Source organism: Garra rufa, chromosome 11 (genome assembly GCF_049309525.1).
Source record: "Garra rufa chromosome 11, GarRuf1.0, whole genome shotgun sequence".
In the NCBI taxonomy this organism is placed as follows: Eukaryota; Metazoa; Chordata; class Actinopteri; order Cypriniformes; family Cyprinidae; genus Garra; species Garra rufa.
The window spans coordinates 45,537,853-45,556,626 of record NC_133371.1 but is presented as its reverse complement, the minus strand read 5'-3'; the positions used below and the strand labels follow the sequence as shown (position 1 = coordinate 45,556,626).

Here is an 18,774-nt window from a genome sequence, read left to right as displayed (position 1 = left end):
ATTATTAGTGAGTCAGATTTAGCTTTGTTCTGCCATAAATGTTCTGTCCCATTCAGCTTCCCATTACATAAATAGTTAACATGGTAACCAAAAGTTTCTGCCATAACAATAAAGAACATGATTTTTCCAATGTTTTTGTTTCCAGGAGTATTAAGCCCATTTATTTTTCGCCTTAATTTTTTTTTTATAAAATTAAATTAAATTAAATTAATAATTAGCAATAATTCGTTTTAAGCCTCCAACCATTTATAAAATAAAATATAAATATACAATGAAAATTTAAATTTAAATAACTTAAAAATGAGCTTGTCAGCTAAAAGAAAATATAAAATTAAAAATTAAAATTACAAAAACCTAAAAATAAAAATGATTAATTAAAGCTAAATATAATTTGAAAAATTACCTAATAATTGATCATAAAAATTATATATTTTTTGTAATGCAAAATATTAATTACAATATTTAAAAAACGAATAAAATAAAATCTAATTTTATTAGTGAATAATTAGTTTTAAGCCTCCAACCAGCTCATTAACATGTTAATTTGAAGCAAAAAATAGTATTTAATTAAATTAAAACTGAAATAAAATCAAATGTACATATATAATGAAAATTTAGATTTAAATAACTTAAAAATCAGAACAGTTGCCTTGTCATCTAAAAGAAAACATAAAAAACTAAAATAAAAAATTAAAGCTAAATATAATTTGAAAAATTACCTAATAATTTATCATAAAAAATAATATATTTTAATTGCAAAATATGAAATAAAATAAAATGCAAATATATGATGAAAAGTATACATTTAAATAGCTTAAAAATTAGAATTTTTGTATTGGCAAAAAAAAAATTGAGTTACTAAAAGCAAAATTACCTAATAATTGATCACAAAAGCAATTTATTTTAACTGTAATGCAAACTATAAAATAAAATATATTATAAATATATGATAAGTATACATTTTGGCAACTAATTAAAAAAAGTTTGACTTATTAAAAGTAAAATAAATATAAAATAAAATTACAAAAACATTTATTTATTTATTGAAAATAAATGGTTCATTAAAACTAAATATAATTTGAAAAATTATAATAATTGATCATAAATTGTTGATCAAAAAAAGCAATATATTTTAACTGTATTGCAAAATATTCAAATATATACAAAAGAGTGTAGTTACTGTTAACTAAAACTAAAACAATTAATAAATGAAATGAAATTAAAAACTGAAATAAAATATAAATATATGATAAAAAATGTATTTAAATAACTTAGAAATTACAATAGTTGCCTTGTAAATTAAATATAAAATAAAAAGCAAAATGACAAAAACTAAAATAATATTAGTATTTTCAGTTTGCATTTTAATTTTAGTTAAAATGTACATTTTTTATTAGTTTTTATTTTGTTTAAATTGTATTACTTAAACATGTTTAGCATTATATCTAAATATATAGTTTTTTTTAATTAAGTTTAAATACAGTAAACTATATTTCATTACATTTAATTTTAAAATAATATTATTAAAATAATATTATAATATTAATACATTAAAGATATAAAAAAAGCTTTTTAAATATATTCCTACATACTATAATAGTATATAAAAAATACTAAAATAACACTGATATACAGAGTACGGGACAAGTCGTGTGCCAAAATGTAACACTTAGTGTTAGTGTTGTTCAATATGATCAAAAGCAATAGTGAACGTCACTAATAATAACAAGTCTGCATGCCAAATGGGAATCTTTTCTGCATTAACTAAACTAAACTAAAAGACAGCTTCCAGCTGAATCTGGTGTTACCCGATGAGTGGAGAGCCAATCACAATCATCATGGTCACGAAACACGCCGTGGGGTAAAGGGTCGTCAGTACCAAGCAAACCTGACAGCTTAATTAGCTACACTGCTAAAGATTTATTGGTTTATCAATCAGCGCCTGAGGCTCAAGCCCTGGGCAGAGAGAGAGAGCGCTGAACTCTGTGACCTGTGACACACACACAAAACACAACAGCTCTCTTGCAAACCCTCACTGACCACACTCTACATAGCCACTCACCTTCTTATCCTGAAATCAAGCACCCTACATAGGCAGCAACTTACTGTGACACGCAAATAGTGCTGCTCACGTGATTCACAACTGATTCCAATCAAGTTCAACCAGCACTGACTCTCAAAAGTATGAAATTGGTCATTAGGATTCATGCAAATCTGGCCAAAACAAGCTGTTTTGGAAGACTGCATCATGTTGCATCAGGATAGCGACTTTAAATTCGATTTTGTCCCAATTAATAATTGGTCATATTTATAAAAGCATTATATATATATATATATATATATATTATATATATATATATATATATATATAAAAAATATAAAAAATAAAATAGTATTGTTATTGTTGACCAAAAAAATTAATTATTAATAAATTATTTTTGGTAAATGAAATACAAAAAAATATTAAATAATAATAAATAAAAAAATAAAAAAATTAAAAAAACAAAGCAAAAAATATTAATTATATAAAATATTAAAAAAATATATATGAAAAAAGTGAAATAAGTATATAATTTTATTATATATAATAATAGTTAAATATATTTAAATATCTATAAATGTTAATTTAGATTCTAAATATATGTAAACAATATAAACAGAACATGAATAAAAAAAGTAGAATCTATATATAAAAAGTGAAATGTGAGGAAAAAATATGTAAAATTTGTTTATATGTATAAATATGTATATTCTGTTCTTTAGAATATATATATATATATATATATATATATATATATATATTCTAAAGAACAGAATATACATATTTATACATATAAGCAAATTTTACATATAGAATATTGTAATTACTATAATGCTATGTAATTTTAAGATGTTTAGCTTGTTTTGAAATTACCACACAGATTAAATAAAAGGAAAAAGCAACGCCCGGTATACCGGACGCTAAAGCCATGAACTAATTCATGTTAAGCTCTCTCATGTGTTCGGTCTCGCTGATGTTTAGAGTGACAGTTTCGAGCAAACAAGAGAGAAAAGAAAGCATAAGGCGGAAGAGAGCCAGCGGTCGGCCCTTGCTGAGAGAGTGGCCTGCAGTCATGAGGAGCAGGCTGGTGAAACGCTGCCCCCATGTGCCAGCGGCCGGTACTACAGCTCACATCCCCATACCTGAAGGAGCCTCCCCCCGGGTCATTCGGCTTGTTTTTCTGGTTTCCTGAGAGCTGTATGGTGACGCCCGCAGGGCTTTTGCCCGTCTGGATAGCCGCAGGCTTCCCTAAAGTACCTGGGAAAAAGACAAGACAGCATTATCATGAACTTGCACACCTATTTATTTTAAACCTGACGCTGTCTGGAGCTCAACCAGCTCAGCTCAGAAACATTTCACACTAAGATATCATATTTTGCAATAAAGCCTGTTTTAGAAAAAAAGATCTGCATTGTGACATTATTTTCTTGACAATTAAACACATTTTGTGACCCTGGACCACAAAACCAGTCTTAAGTGGCATGGGTATATTTGTAGCAATTTTTCGTTGGGATAGTAAGTAAAGATCATGTTCCATGAAGATATTTTCTACATTTCCTACTGTAAATATATCAAAACTTAATTTTTGATTAGTAATACAGTATGCATTGCTAAGAACTTAATTTGGACAACTTTAAAAGGCGATTTTCTCCATTTTTAATTTTTTTTGCACCCTCAGATTCCAGACTTTCAAATAGTTGCATCTCAGCCAAATATTGTCCTATCCTAACAAACCACACATCAATGGGAAGCTTATTTATTATTAATTTATTATTTTACAAATTAAAAATGTATTCCTTAATTTAAAAAAAAATTTACCCTTGACTGGTTTTGTGGTTCAGGGTCATATTTGACTACAAAAGCCTCATTACTGTAGCATCTCTGGATAGTTTTTTGTAACTCACTTTTTTCTTGTTATAGATTCTCATTAATATAATACTTTATTTTTACAGTATTAACTGTATTAAATTAATTTAGCAAAAATAAAAGCCATAAAAATGAATAAATCTATAAATAAAATCACATAAATGAACATGAATCTATAAATTAAACTATAAATTATTGATTTGATCATATATGTATTTAAAATCAATGATATAAAATATTTACATTACAGAAAATACGATTTTTTTGCAATATCTTCATTGAAATCTATCGGGTAATGTCTGTAATTCTCACAGAAATATTGTCACACAGGACACACGCTTCAGTTTCTTTCAAATAAAAACAAAAAATAAAATAATAATCAATAATAAATCAAAATGCATGGCAATACTTTACTTGAAAACTTTTTGCATTAATGCATTATATAGGTATTCATTGTATAAATAATTGAGACTCAAGTTAAAATGCTTTAGAATATTTGCAAATTCATTGTAACATCTGAAATTGGTTGTTTGTCATGTTTTAATGCATTATACACTGAATCGATACGTATTATGACTGTGGTTACAAATATTATAAGGTGCATTACAAGGCATAATTAATGCATTATATATAAAAGCTTCAAGTAAAGTGTTCCCAAAGAGATTAACAATGAATAATACTTTGTCATTTTTTCCAATTTGACTTTATGATGAAATAAAAAGTGGGCAAATTCTTGACAGTTTTCATGAAAAGCACAGAAAAAGAGAAACAGCAGGACGAGATGCCATTTTTACTGATTCTCTGCTTTTGTCTACATGCATCTCTCTGTTTTTTTATATTTTTCTCTCTGTCTGTCTCTATACACTCCTCAATGTGTCGACACACACACACAGTGACTGCCAGGGTGCATTTGAACGTGATTTTAAGAGGCATGTTCTTAGCCCACAGCTACAGAAGACGTTATTTTTAGAAACTTTCCCCCTGAAAATCCACTTTAAGGGCTAAAATATAACAGATCAGACAAAGATGGACAGGAACAGAAGGACTCAAATCTGTATGCGCACACCTGTATGTGTGTGAGATCATGTATGTGAAGCTCATAAATGAATGAATGAATAAATAACTGATTGGCAGTTTTAAAGGTCATCTATGTGTTGTGTTGTGTTGTGTTGTGTTGTGTTGTGCGTCTCAGGAGTTCGCTCACCTGTTGCTCGCACCGTCTGTGTGATGACCACGGGCATCCGGATCTGACTGCCAGGACCCGCTGCCCTCTTGATACCCTACAAACACACAAAATTCACTCCTGTTTATATTGATATCTGATCAGTCTCACAGTGAGTCAATCAGTCAGTTTTGTCTATAAAATATATTTACAGTGTGGTGTGAAAAATTGTTGGCCCCCTTCCTGATTTTTTATTTTATTTTTTTTGCATGTTTGTCACACTTTAATATTTCAGATCATCAAACATATTTAAATATTAATCAGAAATAACACAAGTAAACATGCAGTTTTTGAATGAAGTTTTTTTAATATGAAGGGAAAACTAAATCTAAACCCACAAGGCCCTGTGTGAAAGTGTTTGCCCCCTAAGGTTAATAACTGGTTAGCCACCCTTAGCAGGAACAACTGCAATCAAGCGTTTGCCATAACTTGCAATGAGTCTGTTACAGCGCTGTGCAGGAATTTTGGCCCACTCACTCACTCACTCATCTTGGAAGTATTGTTGTAATTCAGCCACATTGGAGGGTTTTCGAGCATGAACCACCTTTTTAAGGTCATGCCACAGCATCTCAATAGGATTCAGGTCAGGACTTTGACGAGGCCACTCCAAAGTCTTCATTTTGTTTTTCTTCAGCCATTCAGAGGTGGATTTGCTGGTGTGTTTTGGATCACCTTTTTACAGTGCGGATATTGTCCTTCAGGAGTTTTTGGTAGACAGCAGAATTCATGGTTCCATTTATCACAGCAAGTCTTCCAGGTCCAGATCCAGCAAAACAGCCCCAGACTGTCACGCTACCACCACCAGATTTTACTGTTAGTATGATGTTCTCTTTCTGTATTTTCCCAAAAGTCTTGGGGATCATCAAGATGTGTTCTGGCAAAACTCAGACGAGCCTTTATGTTCTTTTTGCTCAGCAGCGGTTTTCGTCTTGGAACTCTGCCATGAAGGCAAGTCTCTTTCTTATGGTGGAGTCATGAACCTTAACTGAGGCAAGAGAGGCTTACAGTTCTTTAGATGTTGTTGTGGGGTCTTTTGTGACCTCTTAGATGAGTCATCGCTTCGCTCTTGGGGTCATTTTGTTCGGCCGGCCACTCCTGGGAAGGTTCACCACTGTTTCTCCATTTGTGGATAATGGCTCTCGCTGTGGTTCCCAAAGCTTTAAAAATGGCTTTATAACCTTTTCCAGACTGATAGATCTCAATTGCTTTCTTTCTCATTTGTTCCTGAATTTCTTTGGATCTCAACATGATGTGTAGCTTTTGAGGATCTTTTGGTCTACTTCACTTTGTCAGGCAGGTCCTATTTAAGTGATTCCTTGATTGCAAACAGGTGTGGCAGTAATCAGGCCTGGCTGTGGCTAGAGAAACTGAACTCAGGTGTGATAAACCACAGTTATGTTTTAACGGGGGTTACACAGGGCCAACAGCTTTTTACACAGGGCCTTGTGGGTTTAGATTTTTTTTCCCTTCTTCAAAAAACCCTTCATTTAAAAACTGCATGTTGTGTTTACTTGTGTTATCTTTGATTAATATTTAAATTTGATGATCTGAAACATAAAAGTGTGACAAACATGCAAAAAAATAAAAAAAAGAATCATTAAGGGGACCAACACTTTTTCACATCACTGTAAGTCACATAGTTTGAAGTAATTACACCATGTTTTCATGGAGATGAATTTGGGTGTTAATAAAATGTACATCTAGGTGTGGCTTGAAACACGCAGGCTGAATTTTGCCGAGCACAATAGAGAGAGAGAGGAAGAAAACAAGGTAGTGACAAAGTGAGGAGAGGGGCAAAAAACAGGAACAACACTAATAGAGGCGCTTCCATCCCCCCGTGAGTCCCTCAGTGCTGCCCTGAGCAAATCCCATCCATCCATTCCACTTTCCCTCCACCTGCATATTTCTCTGACTTGTTTTCTTGTGCCTGGACACACTGTCGCTACATTAGAGCTCAGAGCCAACAAACCTCGGGGAGGCACGGAAAACCTCTGAACGGGTACAGGACACAAACTCAGGTACTACAGGATGAAACTAACTCTCAGTCAATATTCAATCCTGTGAACATATGTCACACATAGGGCTGGACGAGAGCTTTTTCAGCCTTTTGAAGATATCCAATATAAACTACTGGGCAAAAGTTGTGGGTCAGTAAGAAATTAGTTTACAGCAAGGATGCATTCAATTGATAAAAGCATTAAAATGCTGTTCTTTTGAACTTTCTAAATATCTGTGAATTCTGAGAAATAAAATGAAAAAGCAAATCAGCATATTAGAATGAATTCTGAAGGATCATGTGACACTGAAGACTAGTGCTGAAAATTCAGATTTGATCACAGAAATAAATTACATTTGAACAGATATTCACACAGAAAACTGTTTTTTAAATTGAAATAATATTTCACCTTTTTACTGTATTTATCATCAAATAAAAGCCTCGGTGAGCAGGAGAGATGATTTAAAATTCATAAAATAATTTTAAAAAATGTAATATATCAATTAAACAGTCATTGCCAGGTACACTTGACATTTAATTTGAAAAAAAAAAAACATTTACTTTGCATTTAAATGAGTAACAATAGCCTTAGCAAGCTTCTAAATAAATATGATATGCAAATATGGATGGTCATCTGTTAGTAAGGTCATGGCTGTGATTATGATTTCAGAATGAGACTAATTAGTTTTTATAAATTTCTAGGTGACTGAAGCAGGAGTTTTAAGTTGTAAACATTACAGTCACATAGTACATTAAACTCTTTTATTCATATAAGAGCAAGATGTACACTGCAGGAACATCGATCTGATGTGTGCATTATTCATCTGGAAGATGTATTTTATATGGTGTTTACAATGCATCTTTTAATACGTCAGATGCCAGTCACATGGGTATATTTTTATAAATTATAAATAAAAAAGAATTCAAAATATTAATAAATACTATAAAATACTACATACTTACTATAGAAATGTGACCCTGTACCACAAAACCAGTCTTAAGTAGCACGGGTAGATTTGTAGCAATAGCCAATAATTGTTTGTATGGGTCAAAATTATCAATTTCTATTTTATGCCAAATATCATTAGGATATTAAGACCATGTTCCATGAAGATATTTTGTAAACTTCCTACTGTATATATAATAATATATGAAAACTTGATTTTTGATTAGTAGAAGAGATCAGATGTGCTAATACATTAGCCACATTTAAATGCAGACTCAAAACTCATCTGTTCAGTTGTGCATTTATTGAATGAGCACTGTGCTACGTCCGAACAGATTGCATTATTTTATGTATAATCATTTTACTGTATTAATTAATTTTAAATCATTTTTTTTAATCATCTTAAATGTTCTTAAATTTTGTTTTTATTGTTGTGATTATTATAAATTTGTATGATTTTTATGCTATTATGATTTTAATTCCTTTTATGTACAGCACTTTGAATTACCATTGTGTATGAAATGTGCTATATAAATAAACTTGCCTTGCCTTGCCTAGTAATAAGCATTGCTAAGAATTTCATTTGGACAACTTTAAAGGCAATTTTCTCAATATTTTGATTTTTTTTTTTTTTTTTAGTATTTCAGCCAAATATTGACCTATCCAAACAAACCTACATCAATGGAAAGCTTATTTATTCAGCTTTCAGATTATGTATAAAACTCGACTTAACAAAATTGACCCTTTAAAGAAGCAGCTTTAAATGTCTTTAAGAATGTATTTAAAGCTGCTTCTTTAAATAAGCGTATCAAATGTTAGATTTCAGATACCATTCAGATACTGTTGTTTCTGCTCAACGTTATGAATTGAAAAGTGAAAAGTGAAGCATATTTGGGAAGATGAGAGGTCAGCACATACTTGTGGCAGTACGGTGGTGCTGTTGGGCTGGTGTGGCCGCACACTCACACCCGTCTGGACCGGCGTCACGCTGGTTTTGTTGGGCTGCGGAGGCTGAATGAGAGACTGCTGGCTGTTCAGGAGAGACAGACGCAACGCAGGGAGACTTTTCTGCAAACACACACACACAAAGACATGCACACAAACGGAGTTAGTCCCAAAGTATGCATTAAAGGCCAGAACAGAGTTGATTCCAATTTAGAATCAGTTGCTAAGTCGAGTATTTAAAATCAAATATGTGACCCTTGGCCACAAAACCAGTCATAAGATTTATACATCATCTGAATAAATAAGCTTTCCATTATATGGTTTGTTAGGATAGGACAATAGTTGGCCGAGATACTATTTGAAAATCTGAAATCTGAGGGTGCAAAAAATCTAAATATTGAGAAAATCATCTTTAAAGTTGTCCAAATGAAGTTCTTAGCAATGCATATTACCAATCAAAAATTAAGCTTTGATATATTTATAATAGGAAATTTACAAAATATCTTCATGGAACATGATCTTTACTTAATATCCTAATGATTTTTGGCATAAAAGAAGAATCAATAATTTTGACCCATACAATAGATTTTTGGCTATTGCTACAAATATATCTGTGCTACTTAAGACTGGTTTTGTGGTTTTCTAGTATACTGGCACTACATAAGGAATAATTAATGAGAAGCCATTGAGTTAATGAAAAATAAAGCACACCTGAGGTGGTCAGGCAGCCATTTTTCAATAATTTAACTGACTTGAGGCAATTATTTTGTTCATTCATATCATTTCTGTACATTTAAAACAAGACGCTGCAGGTAAAACCATTGTTTTTCATTTTTTTCATTCACCCTAACCCTAACATTGAGATTTGGGCCTATTCATTTTGCTTCGATACCATGAGTTCTTTCAGATGGAAATCATCCCAATTACATAATTAAGTGTTATTTTAACTGTTTGTGTCTGCATATTTCAGTTACAGTTCATATCTTTTAAGTCCATTTTATTAAAATGAGTTTTTCTCCATTTCAGCATCACTTGTATACCACAAAACCAGTCATAAGGGTCAATGTTTTTTAACTGACTGAGATTTATACAGCATCTGAATAAATAGGGTTTCCATTGAAGTATGGTTTGTTTTCATAGGACAATATCTGGCCTGAGTTAAAACTATTTGAAAATCTGGAATCTAAGGGTGCAAAAAATAATAATAATAGAAAAAATATTGAGAAAATCACCTTTAAAGTTGTCCAAATTATATTTATGGTAGGAAATTTACAAAATACTTGAATGTAACATTATCTTTACATAATATCCTAATGATTTTTGGCATAAAATTTGATCATTTTGACCCATACAATGTATTTTTGGCTATTGCTACAAATATACCCCAGCGACTTAAGACTGGTTTTGTGGTCCAGGGTCACATATTACAAATACTCTACTAGTAGAGACCAAAAACATCAGAAAACCAACTTTAACTTTGGAATAATGTACACTCCATTTCCAATGTATGAACTGTCATTTTTTCTCATAGAGGCCGAACGGTCCGACAAAGATCATTAACCTCAGTAATCAAAGACATCTCGCTGAGATCCCAGGCCCCGTGAGGACCCCGCAGGCTGCCGATGTCTATTTCTGGAGGATTTTGACGTAAGCGAACTAACGTCGCATGACAGCGCGGCCGCATTGGCGTGCCAGTTCGGACCGGGCAGGATGTGACACGTATTGCGCCTGGCTGGACACGTCTGCCGGCTACTGACCGCGAGGAACGCGAGCAGCGTCAGAGGAGGAGGATGCGCACGTGTTAACGTACCTTCAGGAAAGGGACCAGGTACGGCTGCGGAGACGACTTCAGCTCGGATTGTAGCCGGCTGGTGAACTCCTCCGGATCGATCTTCGCGTCCTGAGAGGAGCGACAGCAGATGTTCAGATGGATATGAACGTGTATAGAGAGAAAAAAACACATGCAAACCATAGGAAGAGGAGATGATTAGTGCAGGATGAAAACGAATTAACCTTTGACCTTACATGAGTCAGATTAATTTTCAAAGCACAGCTCTGCAGCTTAAAAATTGTAAAAAAAAAAAAAATAAAAAAATAAAAAAAGGACTAATATAATAGCTAATTTGACGATGCTGAGTTAAAAATATCAACTTTCCCATCACATACAGTTTTTTCACAAAATAAGAAGGAAGATTTGTAATTATTTATTTATTTAAGTATTTATTTCTGTTCAAAAATATTAACTTTCCATCACATACAGTTTTTTTTTTACAAAATAAGAATGAAGCTTTATATTTATTTATTTAGGTATTTATTTATTTCTGTTCAAAAAAATATAAACTTTCCATCACATACAGTGTGTTTTTTACAAAATAGAAATGCAAATTTGTAATTATTTATTTATTTAGGTATTTATTTATTTATTTATTTATTTATGTTCAAAAATATCAACTTTCCATCACATACAGTTTTTTCACAAAATAGGAATAAATATTTGTAATAATTTATTTATTTAGGTATTTATTTATTTACGTTCAAAAATATAAATTTTCCATCACATACGGTACAGTTTTTCACAAAATAGGAATGAAGATTTGCATTTATTTATTTATTTGTGTTTAAAAATATCAACTTTCCATCGCATACGGTTTTTTCACAAAATGGAAATGAATATTTGTAATTATTTATTTATTTATTTGTTTATTTTTATTAATTTATTCATTTATTTATTTACTTACTTACTTACTTATTTGTGTTCAAAAATATATCAACTTTCCATCACATACAACACTCATGACTTACTATTTGCTGCCAACTCTTAGAGTATCATTTCATAAAAAATTATTTCATATTAATAAAAAATAGATTCTTATTTAGAGTATCATTCCGTAAGAACTAATTTCATATTTCCATATTAATAAAATGCTAAAAAAAAAAAAAATTTAAATCCATATTAATAAAAAAGACTAATCAAAGGGACAGTTCACCCAAAAATTAGAAATGAAAATATTTCTTTCTAAAGTTACTTTTTGTAAAGTCTATTTGATGCTTTTCTCATTTAACACATAACTTAATGAGTTTAACTTAATTTAAATTATCTTTTGGATTTAATTTCTGAGTCAAATTTGATGTGTGCTTAGTTTGCAATTCATTCGATTAATTAATTGCCATTTTGTGTAATTAAATAGATTTAAAAAATGTATTTCTTTAATTTACAATCTGCAGATGAGCGGAAAATATGTTCAAATACTCCATATCATGTCAAAGAAAGCTTTATAAATATTTTTTTTTTACAAAATCTATATTTTCTGTCAAGGTGTGGATGCCATAAAACACACACAGATGCAGCAGGCATAACATAATGTGTTCAGAATCATTTACGCATGAAAAAATTGATCAAATGGTTGTAATCTGGCTCAGAGTCAGACGAGAATCATATGTTTGTTGCAGTTTTTCTACTAATAAAGGGAAAATACAAGACTGCGTTACCACACAAATGGATGTTGAAAGCAAATGCACCTTATTTGTAAGAAAGTGTAATGTTTAGATCAAATCAGGCACTATTTTTGGAATCAGTGCCTCAAAATGACTAATAAACAAGTATTTGATTTCATTCAGTAAACATGATGCGGGGCGGTGTAATATTCAGGATGTAAAAATAGGCTTTTCATGATAACTTTAAAAGAAAAAAGGGAACATTCTACACACTAATGATTTACAAATTCAGATGTTTCTGGATCAAAAGCATCAGACGTACCAGTAAATCCTGCACCAGCGCTTTCACGTTTCGAGACGTCTCTGGGGAAGGGGAATTATGGGACGCCAACTTGATCAGCGTCGCCAAGAAGTTCTTGCACTTCTTCACGTTCTCCTGCATCTCCTGATGAGAGAGTGAGATGCTTCATTAGTTTTAACGACATGTGGAATCAGACATCAGATCGGTGCCTCATAATGACACATCGCAGGCCGAGCCGAAGCGTGTGTCTTGATTTGGACGGCTGCTCGTGTTAGTAAACAGTTTATCCGGTTCTGACTCACACAGGCGCTCTGTTGTGCTTTTGTTGCCATAATCAGCCATCGTCGCTCACGGGTAAATAAAGTATTTTAATGAAATCCTCTAAATTCCATTTAAATGCTACAAAGCTGTCAATCATCTGAGGTTAGAGAATGTGTCAATCAAAAGTCTTTTTTAAGGCTGATGGCGTGTTAAGCTCACACAGACTGATGTCGACACTCAACTCAAATACTATTAATGAATGGGTGGTGAATTACATGCAAACATTTCCAGGCCACATTCCACCACAAAATCAGAAATAAAATGAAGCGTGGCATTATTTCATGACCAGTAAACACATTTAACATCCAGTTTTTTTTACTACAGAGGATCCTATGGAAGCCTGTTTCCGCCACTAAATAAAAAATAGAAAAAGGTAGTTGCAACTCGCAATTTTGACTTTCTTTCCAAATTGCATGATACAAACTCACAATTCTCAGAATTGTGAGATATAAACTTGCAATTCTGTTAAATAAACTGGCAACTCTGAGAAATAAACTCGCAATTGCAACTTATAAAGTCAGAATTCTGAGATATAAACTCGCAATTGCAAGTAATAAAGTCAGAACTGCGAGATATAAAATTTGCAGAGAAATAAACTAGCAATTGTGAGTTATAAAGTCAAAATTGTGAGATATAAACTGGCAATTCTGAGAAATAAACTTGCAATTCTGAGTAATAAAGTTAGAATTCTGAGAAATAAACTCACAGTTGCAACTTATAAAGTCAGAATTGGGAGATATAAAATTTGCAATTCTGAGAAATAAACTTGCAATTCTGAGTAATAAAGTCAGAATTCTGAGATATAAACTCACAGACTGACTTTATATCTCCCAATTCTGACTTTATAAGTTGCGAAACTTATAAAGTCAGAATTGGGAGATATAAAGTCACAATTCTGACTTTTTTCTCAGAATTGTGATATGAACTTACAATTGTGTTATAAAGTCAGAATTGCAAGATAACATTTTCAATTCTGAGAAATAAAGTCAAAATTCTGAGGTATAAGCTTGCAATTGTGAGTTATAAAGTCAAAATTATGAGATATAAACTGGCAATTATGAGTTATAAAATCTAAATTGTGAGATATAAACTGGCAAATCTGAGAAATAAACTTGGAATTCTGAGTAATAAAGTCAGAATTCTGTGATAGAAACTAGCAGTTGCAACTTATAAAGTCAGAATTGCAAGGTACAAAATTCAGAATTGGGAGATGTAAAGTCACAATTCTGACTTTTTTTCAGAATTGTGATATGAACTCGCAATTGTGTTATAAAGTCAGAATTGTGAGATATAAAGTTTGCAATTCTGAAAAAAAAACTAGCAATTCTGAGAAATAAAGTCAGAATTATGAGATATAAATTCGCAATTGCAACTTATGAAGTCGAAATCGCAAGATATAGTCACAATTCTGACTATTTTTTCATAATTGTAATATAAACTCACAATTGTGTGTTATTAAGTCAGAATTGCAAGGTACAAAGTCACAATTAAGACTATTTTTTACAATTGTGATATAAACTCGCAATTGTGTGTTATAAAGTCAGAATTGTGAGATATTAAATATTATATATATATATATATATATATGTGTGTGTGTGTGTGTGTGTGTGTGTGTGTGTGTGTGTGTGTGTGTGTGTGTGTGTGTTTATTTTTTATTTTGAATTAACCTGTACCTGTTCTTTTCAGGTGTGAGATTCAACTGGATATATAAAAGTTTTGGGTCAGTAGAATCTTTTTTTTTTATAAATTAATACTTTTATTCAGCAAGGATGCATTAAATTGATTAAAAGTTACAGTAAAGATATTTAAAATGTCATAAATGATTTCTATTTCAACCCTGAAAGGAAAAATGTATCACAGTTTCCACAAAGATATTGTGCAGGACAACAGTTTTTAACATTGATAATAATCAGAAATGTTTCTTGAGCAGCAAATCAGCATATTAGAATGATTTCTGAAGGATCATGTGACAGAAGACTGGAGTAATAATGCTGAATATTCAACTTTGATCACAGAAATAAATTACATTTTATAATATATTCACATAAAAACAGTTATTTTAAATTGTAAAAAATATTTAAAATTTTTAATGTATGTTTAATCACAGAATTAAAAAAAAGAATGGTAGTTTATGTGAACATACATGTCTGTGTTTGCATGCAGATGTGATGCCCAGATGTCAATAGGCTGGCATTCCCACATGTGTGTTTGTTTGTCTATGCATGAACGTGCTGGCAGCTGTGTGTGTGTGTGTGTGTGTGTGTGTGTGGTTCGGATGGAGCTTAACCAAGTCCTGACAGTTAACCAGGGAAGCTTGAGGGGTCCAACAGTCACTCACTTGAGCTGAGAAAAAGAATAGATAAAGAGAGCGAGAAACTTGCGGGCTTCGATACGAGAGGGCACACAGACCTGGGAGACAACCGGAGCTCCGGGGGCCGGGGCGGCTGCGCTCTGCGGGGCCAGTGGCATCTGAGTGAGGGGCCCCTGGGGGCCCAAGGCCGGCTGGACCTGCTGGGGAGCTGTCACTGCCACGGCGGCTGCCACGGGGGCCTTCTAGAGGAGGAAGGAGCAGAGACACGGAGATAAACACAAGCTGACGTCTGCCTGCCAGCAAGGCCACAGAGAACAGGAGAGACGGCCACAGCGCGCCCTGTCACATCGCGTGTCCCGAGAGAGCGCGGGACGACAGGAGCCGAGAGAGAGAGAGAGAGAGAGAGAGAGACAGATGGAGGAGGAGAAGAACTCAGAGCACGTGATCGCTGCACCTGACGACTCACAGTTCTCTTGGTTTGATCCTGAGGCGCTCACTCTTCATCTCTTGCAGCCATGATGAGTTTTTACTGTCTGCTCTTTGTCTTTATGTAGGAAATCTAATTAAACATGACTTTATAGAGTATAGGAGTTGTTTAAATGCACATAAGACTCCAAACACATCTGATTATAAAGCAGATTTGGTTGTTGATCAGTCCGTACAGTGATCACAACAAATACTGACCAGAAAAAAAAAATTACAACATTTCTGGTACTTCTGCTGAAATGACAAAGAAGCTCATTTTTAAACATTTTTAGTTGTAGAAACTAGCAGTGGCAATATATCTAAATAATCAAATCAAATAATTATAATTAATTCAAGAAATCAACCTTTGTGATTTTATATGGTTTGACTTAACTAATATTTTACATTAATTATTCAAATGTTTTTTATTTTATTATTTCTATGACTTTTCCAGGTTTACAAATCACACAAGTGTTATTTTAGTATCATTTAGTATTATTAGTATCAGTGAAATACTAAAATATATTAACTACTGAAATAATAAAATGTATTTTATTTTATTTATGTGACTTTTTCAGGTCTACAAACAAGTGTTGTTTTAGTTTATTTAGTATCTAAAAATTGTATTTAATTTATTATTTCTATGACTTTTCCTGGTCTACAAATCACTCAAGTGTTGTTTTAGTATCATTTAATATCATTTGTATCATTGAAATACTAAAATATATTACCTACTAACACAATAAAATAGTATTTTATTATTTTATTTTATTTTATATTTCTATGACTTTTCCATAGAAATGCACAATTTTTGAATGACTTTTCTAGGTCTACAAATCAAGAGTTGTTTTAGTATTATTGAAATACTAAAATATAATAACTACTAAAATCAGAAAAATATATTTTATTTTACATTTTACTTGACATACATCCAGACATTTTTTAAATGATTTTACTGAAACAGCAATTTCTGCTCACTAAACTATTTCAGAGCTTGAAAAATGTACATCAATTATAAAAATGTATTTGTATTTATTTTTTCTACGACTTTTCCAGGTCTACAAATCACACAAGTGTTGTTTTAGTATTATCAGTATCATTTATTTTATTTTGTTTTATTTATATGACATTTCCAGGTCTACAAATTTTATTTTATTTTATTTTATTTTATTTATTTTTTTATTTTTTTACTTTTCCTATTTCCTAAAATATTGTATTATGTAATATTTTATTTTTATATTATATATATTATAATTTTATTTATAATAATAATAATGTTAATTATATTATCATTTATTTTATTTCAAGTAACAAAAATTTTGTTTTTTTTTATGGTTGTTCTTTTAGTTTTAGTTAACAACAATAACACTGAATCACACTAAATTCCCTCATATATTCAGGTTTTCCAAGACTGTGTGAATCCTAGCTCTTACATAAAATGATAGTGACTGAAGAAACCAAATAAATTAAAATAAAATATTAGTTTATATCTGGATTTTCAGTTGTTTTAGATTATTTCAAAACTTGTTTTTTTCTTATTTTAAATCATTTTAAGTCATCTTGAGGCCCCTTGGAAGTTTACTGAGGCCCCCTAGTTGAGAACTACTGTGTTAACAGAATACGACAATTTTATTAATAATTTGTGACAATATTCTGAATATATTGCACTGCCTCACGCGTTTCATTTTTAACATTAAATCTGAATTTTAACACAGCATTTTAAACCTGCTGTAATGCAGAATCTCCTCTGAAACTCTATGGTCAGACACAGCTGGCATTTCTACCATCTTAATGCTTACATAAACATAAGAACAACTGATGCTGATGAGTGGAAAACAGAGCGAAAGAGAGAGAGAGTAACAGGACAGGGCAGATGCTCACAGCGGGGCCGACTGCGGTGCTGGTCTGGGCCGCGGCGCTCGGTGAACTAGACTGGACCAGTTTAGTTTGAGCCGCAGGAGCGGGACGAATCGCCTGAGCGCTAACAGGAGACTGCAGAGAGGAGAGGAGCAAGAGAAAGAGAAAAGAAAGAAAGGAAGAAGAAAGCAGATTGAGAGCAGCATCACAGAAGAAAGGACGAGTCACAGAATCCAGACTTCCAGCGTCACATTTATAAGATAACAGCTAGAAACTATAAGCACCTCTGATGAACAACTAGTCACTGGATGAGTAACTTTATGAAGCTTTGAAAGAGTTGATTTATAGCTTGTAGTGGACATTTTTGAGGCAATACATTATAGAGAGATGTGCATCTTAAATACTTCATTTGAGCTGTAAAGTGCATAAATCATCCAGAACTTTTTCAGGATGCAACTATTACGCCCCCAATAATTAAAAAAAAAGCATTTAAACAGTTAATACATTCTGTGAAATGCCATGTTCTCACACCTTGTTCCAAAAATCTGTCTGTAAAGGCCTATAAAACATTCAAGCCAAAGCCTTATTCAACTTGCTTGGCAAACTTTTTCTTTTTCTTGTTTAAAACTACACTTGCATGGTTTTCTTTGAACTTCAGTTCATTTTAAATCTATCCCCTGTTTGCTATCTGGAAACCGACATGATGTATAATTATTCTACAATTAATATGTCAACATTTGATGTGGATCAAAACCTTTCATCAAAGTGTTCCCACAACCAAAACAACTTTTTGGATACACTTTAAATGCTGACTACTGTATATATTGAAAGATTCAAAATTTGTACAATAATTCTAAATATATGAATGTAAAATAAAATAAAATACAATATGCGAAAATATATGATGTCTGATGAAGGTCTTGAAGTTGGCCAAAATGTCATTGTTTTTTTAGGAAATTATTTCTTTAAATATCATATATTTCCATAAATATATTGAATATATAATTTCTTATTAAATAATTTCTTAGTTTTCAAATGTTTAAATTATGTGAGATAATTATAAATATT

The 18,774-nt window shown here is 31.9% G+C and overlaps 1 protein-coding gene across 1 annotated transcript in view; it reads right to left on the bottom strand.

Annotated features, from left to right (window-relative positions):
- Positions 1 to 18,774, bottom strand: part of LOC141345388 (transcription initiation factor TFIID subunit 4) — a 123,937-nt gene that overhangs the window by 101,806 nt on the left and 3,357 nt on the right. The window contains exons 2-9 of the mRNA XM_073850242.1: positions 17,731 to 17,841; positions 15,483 to 15,626; positions 12,774 to 12,896; positions 10,827 to 10,916; positions 8,990 to 9,139; positions 7,043 to 7,120; positions 5,112 to 5,187; positions 3,184 to 3,298 (exon numbers count right to left, since the gene is read on the bottom strand). Of these exons, the coding sequence (XP_073706343.1) occupies positions 3,184 to 3,298; positions 5,112 to 5,187; positions 7,043 to 7,120; positions 8,990 to 9,139; positions 10,827 to 10,916; positions 12,774 to 12,896; positions 15,483 to 15,626; positions 17,731 to 17,841 (887 nt within the window). The remainder of the gene's footprint in view (positions 1 to 3,183; positions 3,299 to 5,111; positions 5,188 to 7,042; positions 7,121 to 8,989; positions 9,140 to 10,826; positions 10,917 to 12,773; positions 12,897 to 15,482; positions 15,627 to 17,730; positions 17,842 to 18,774) is intronic.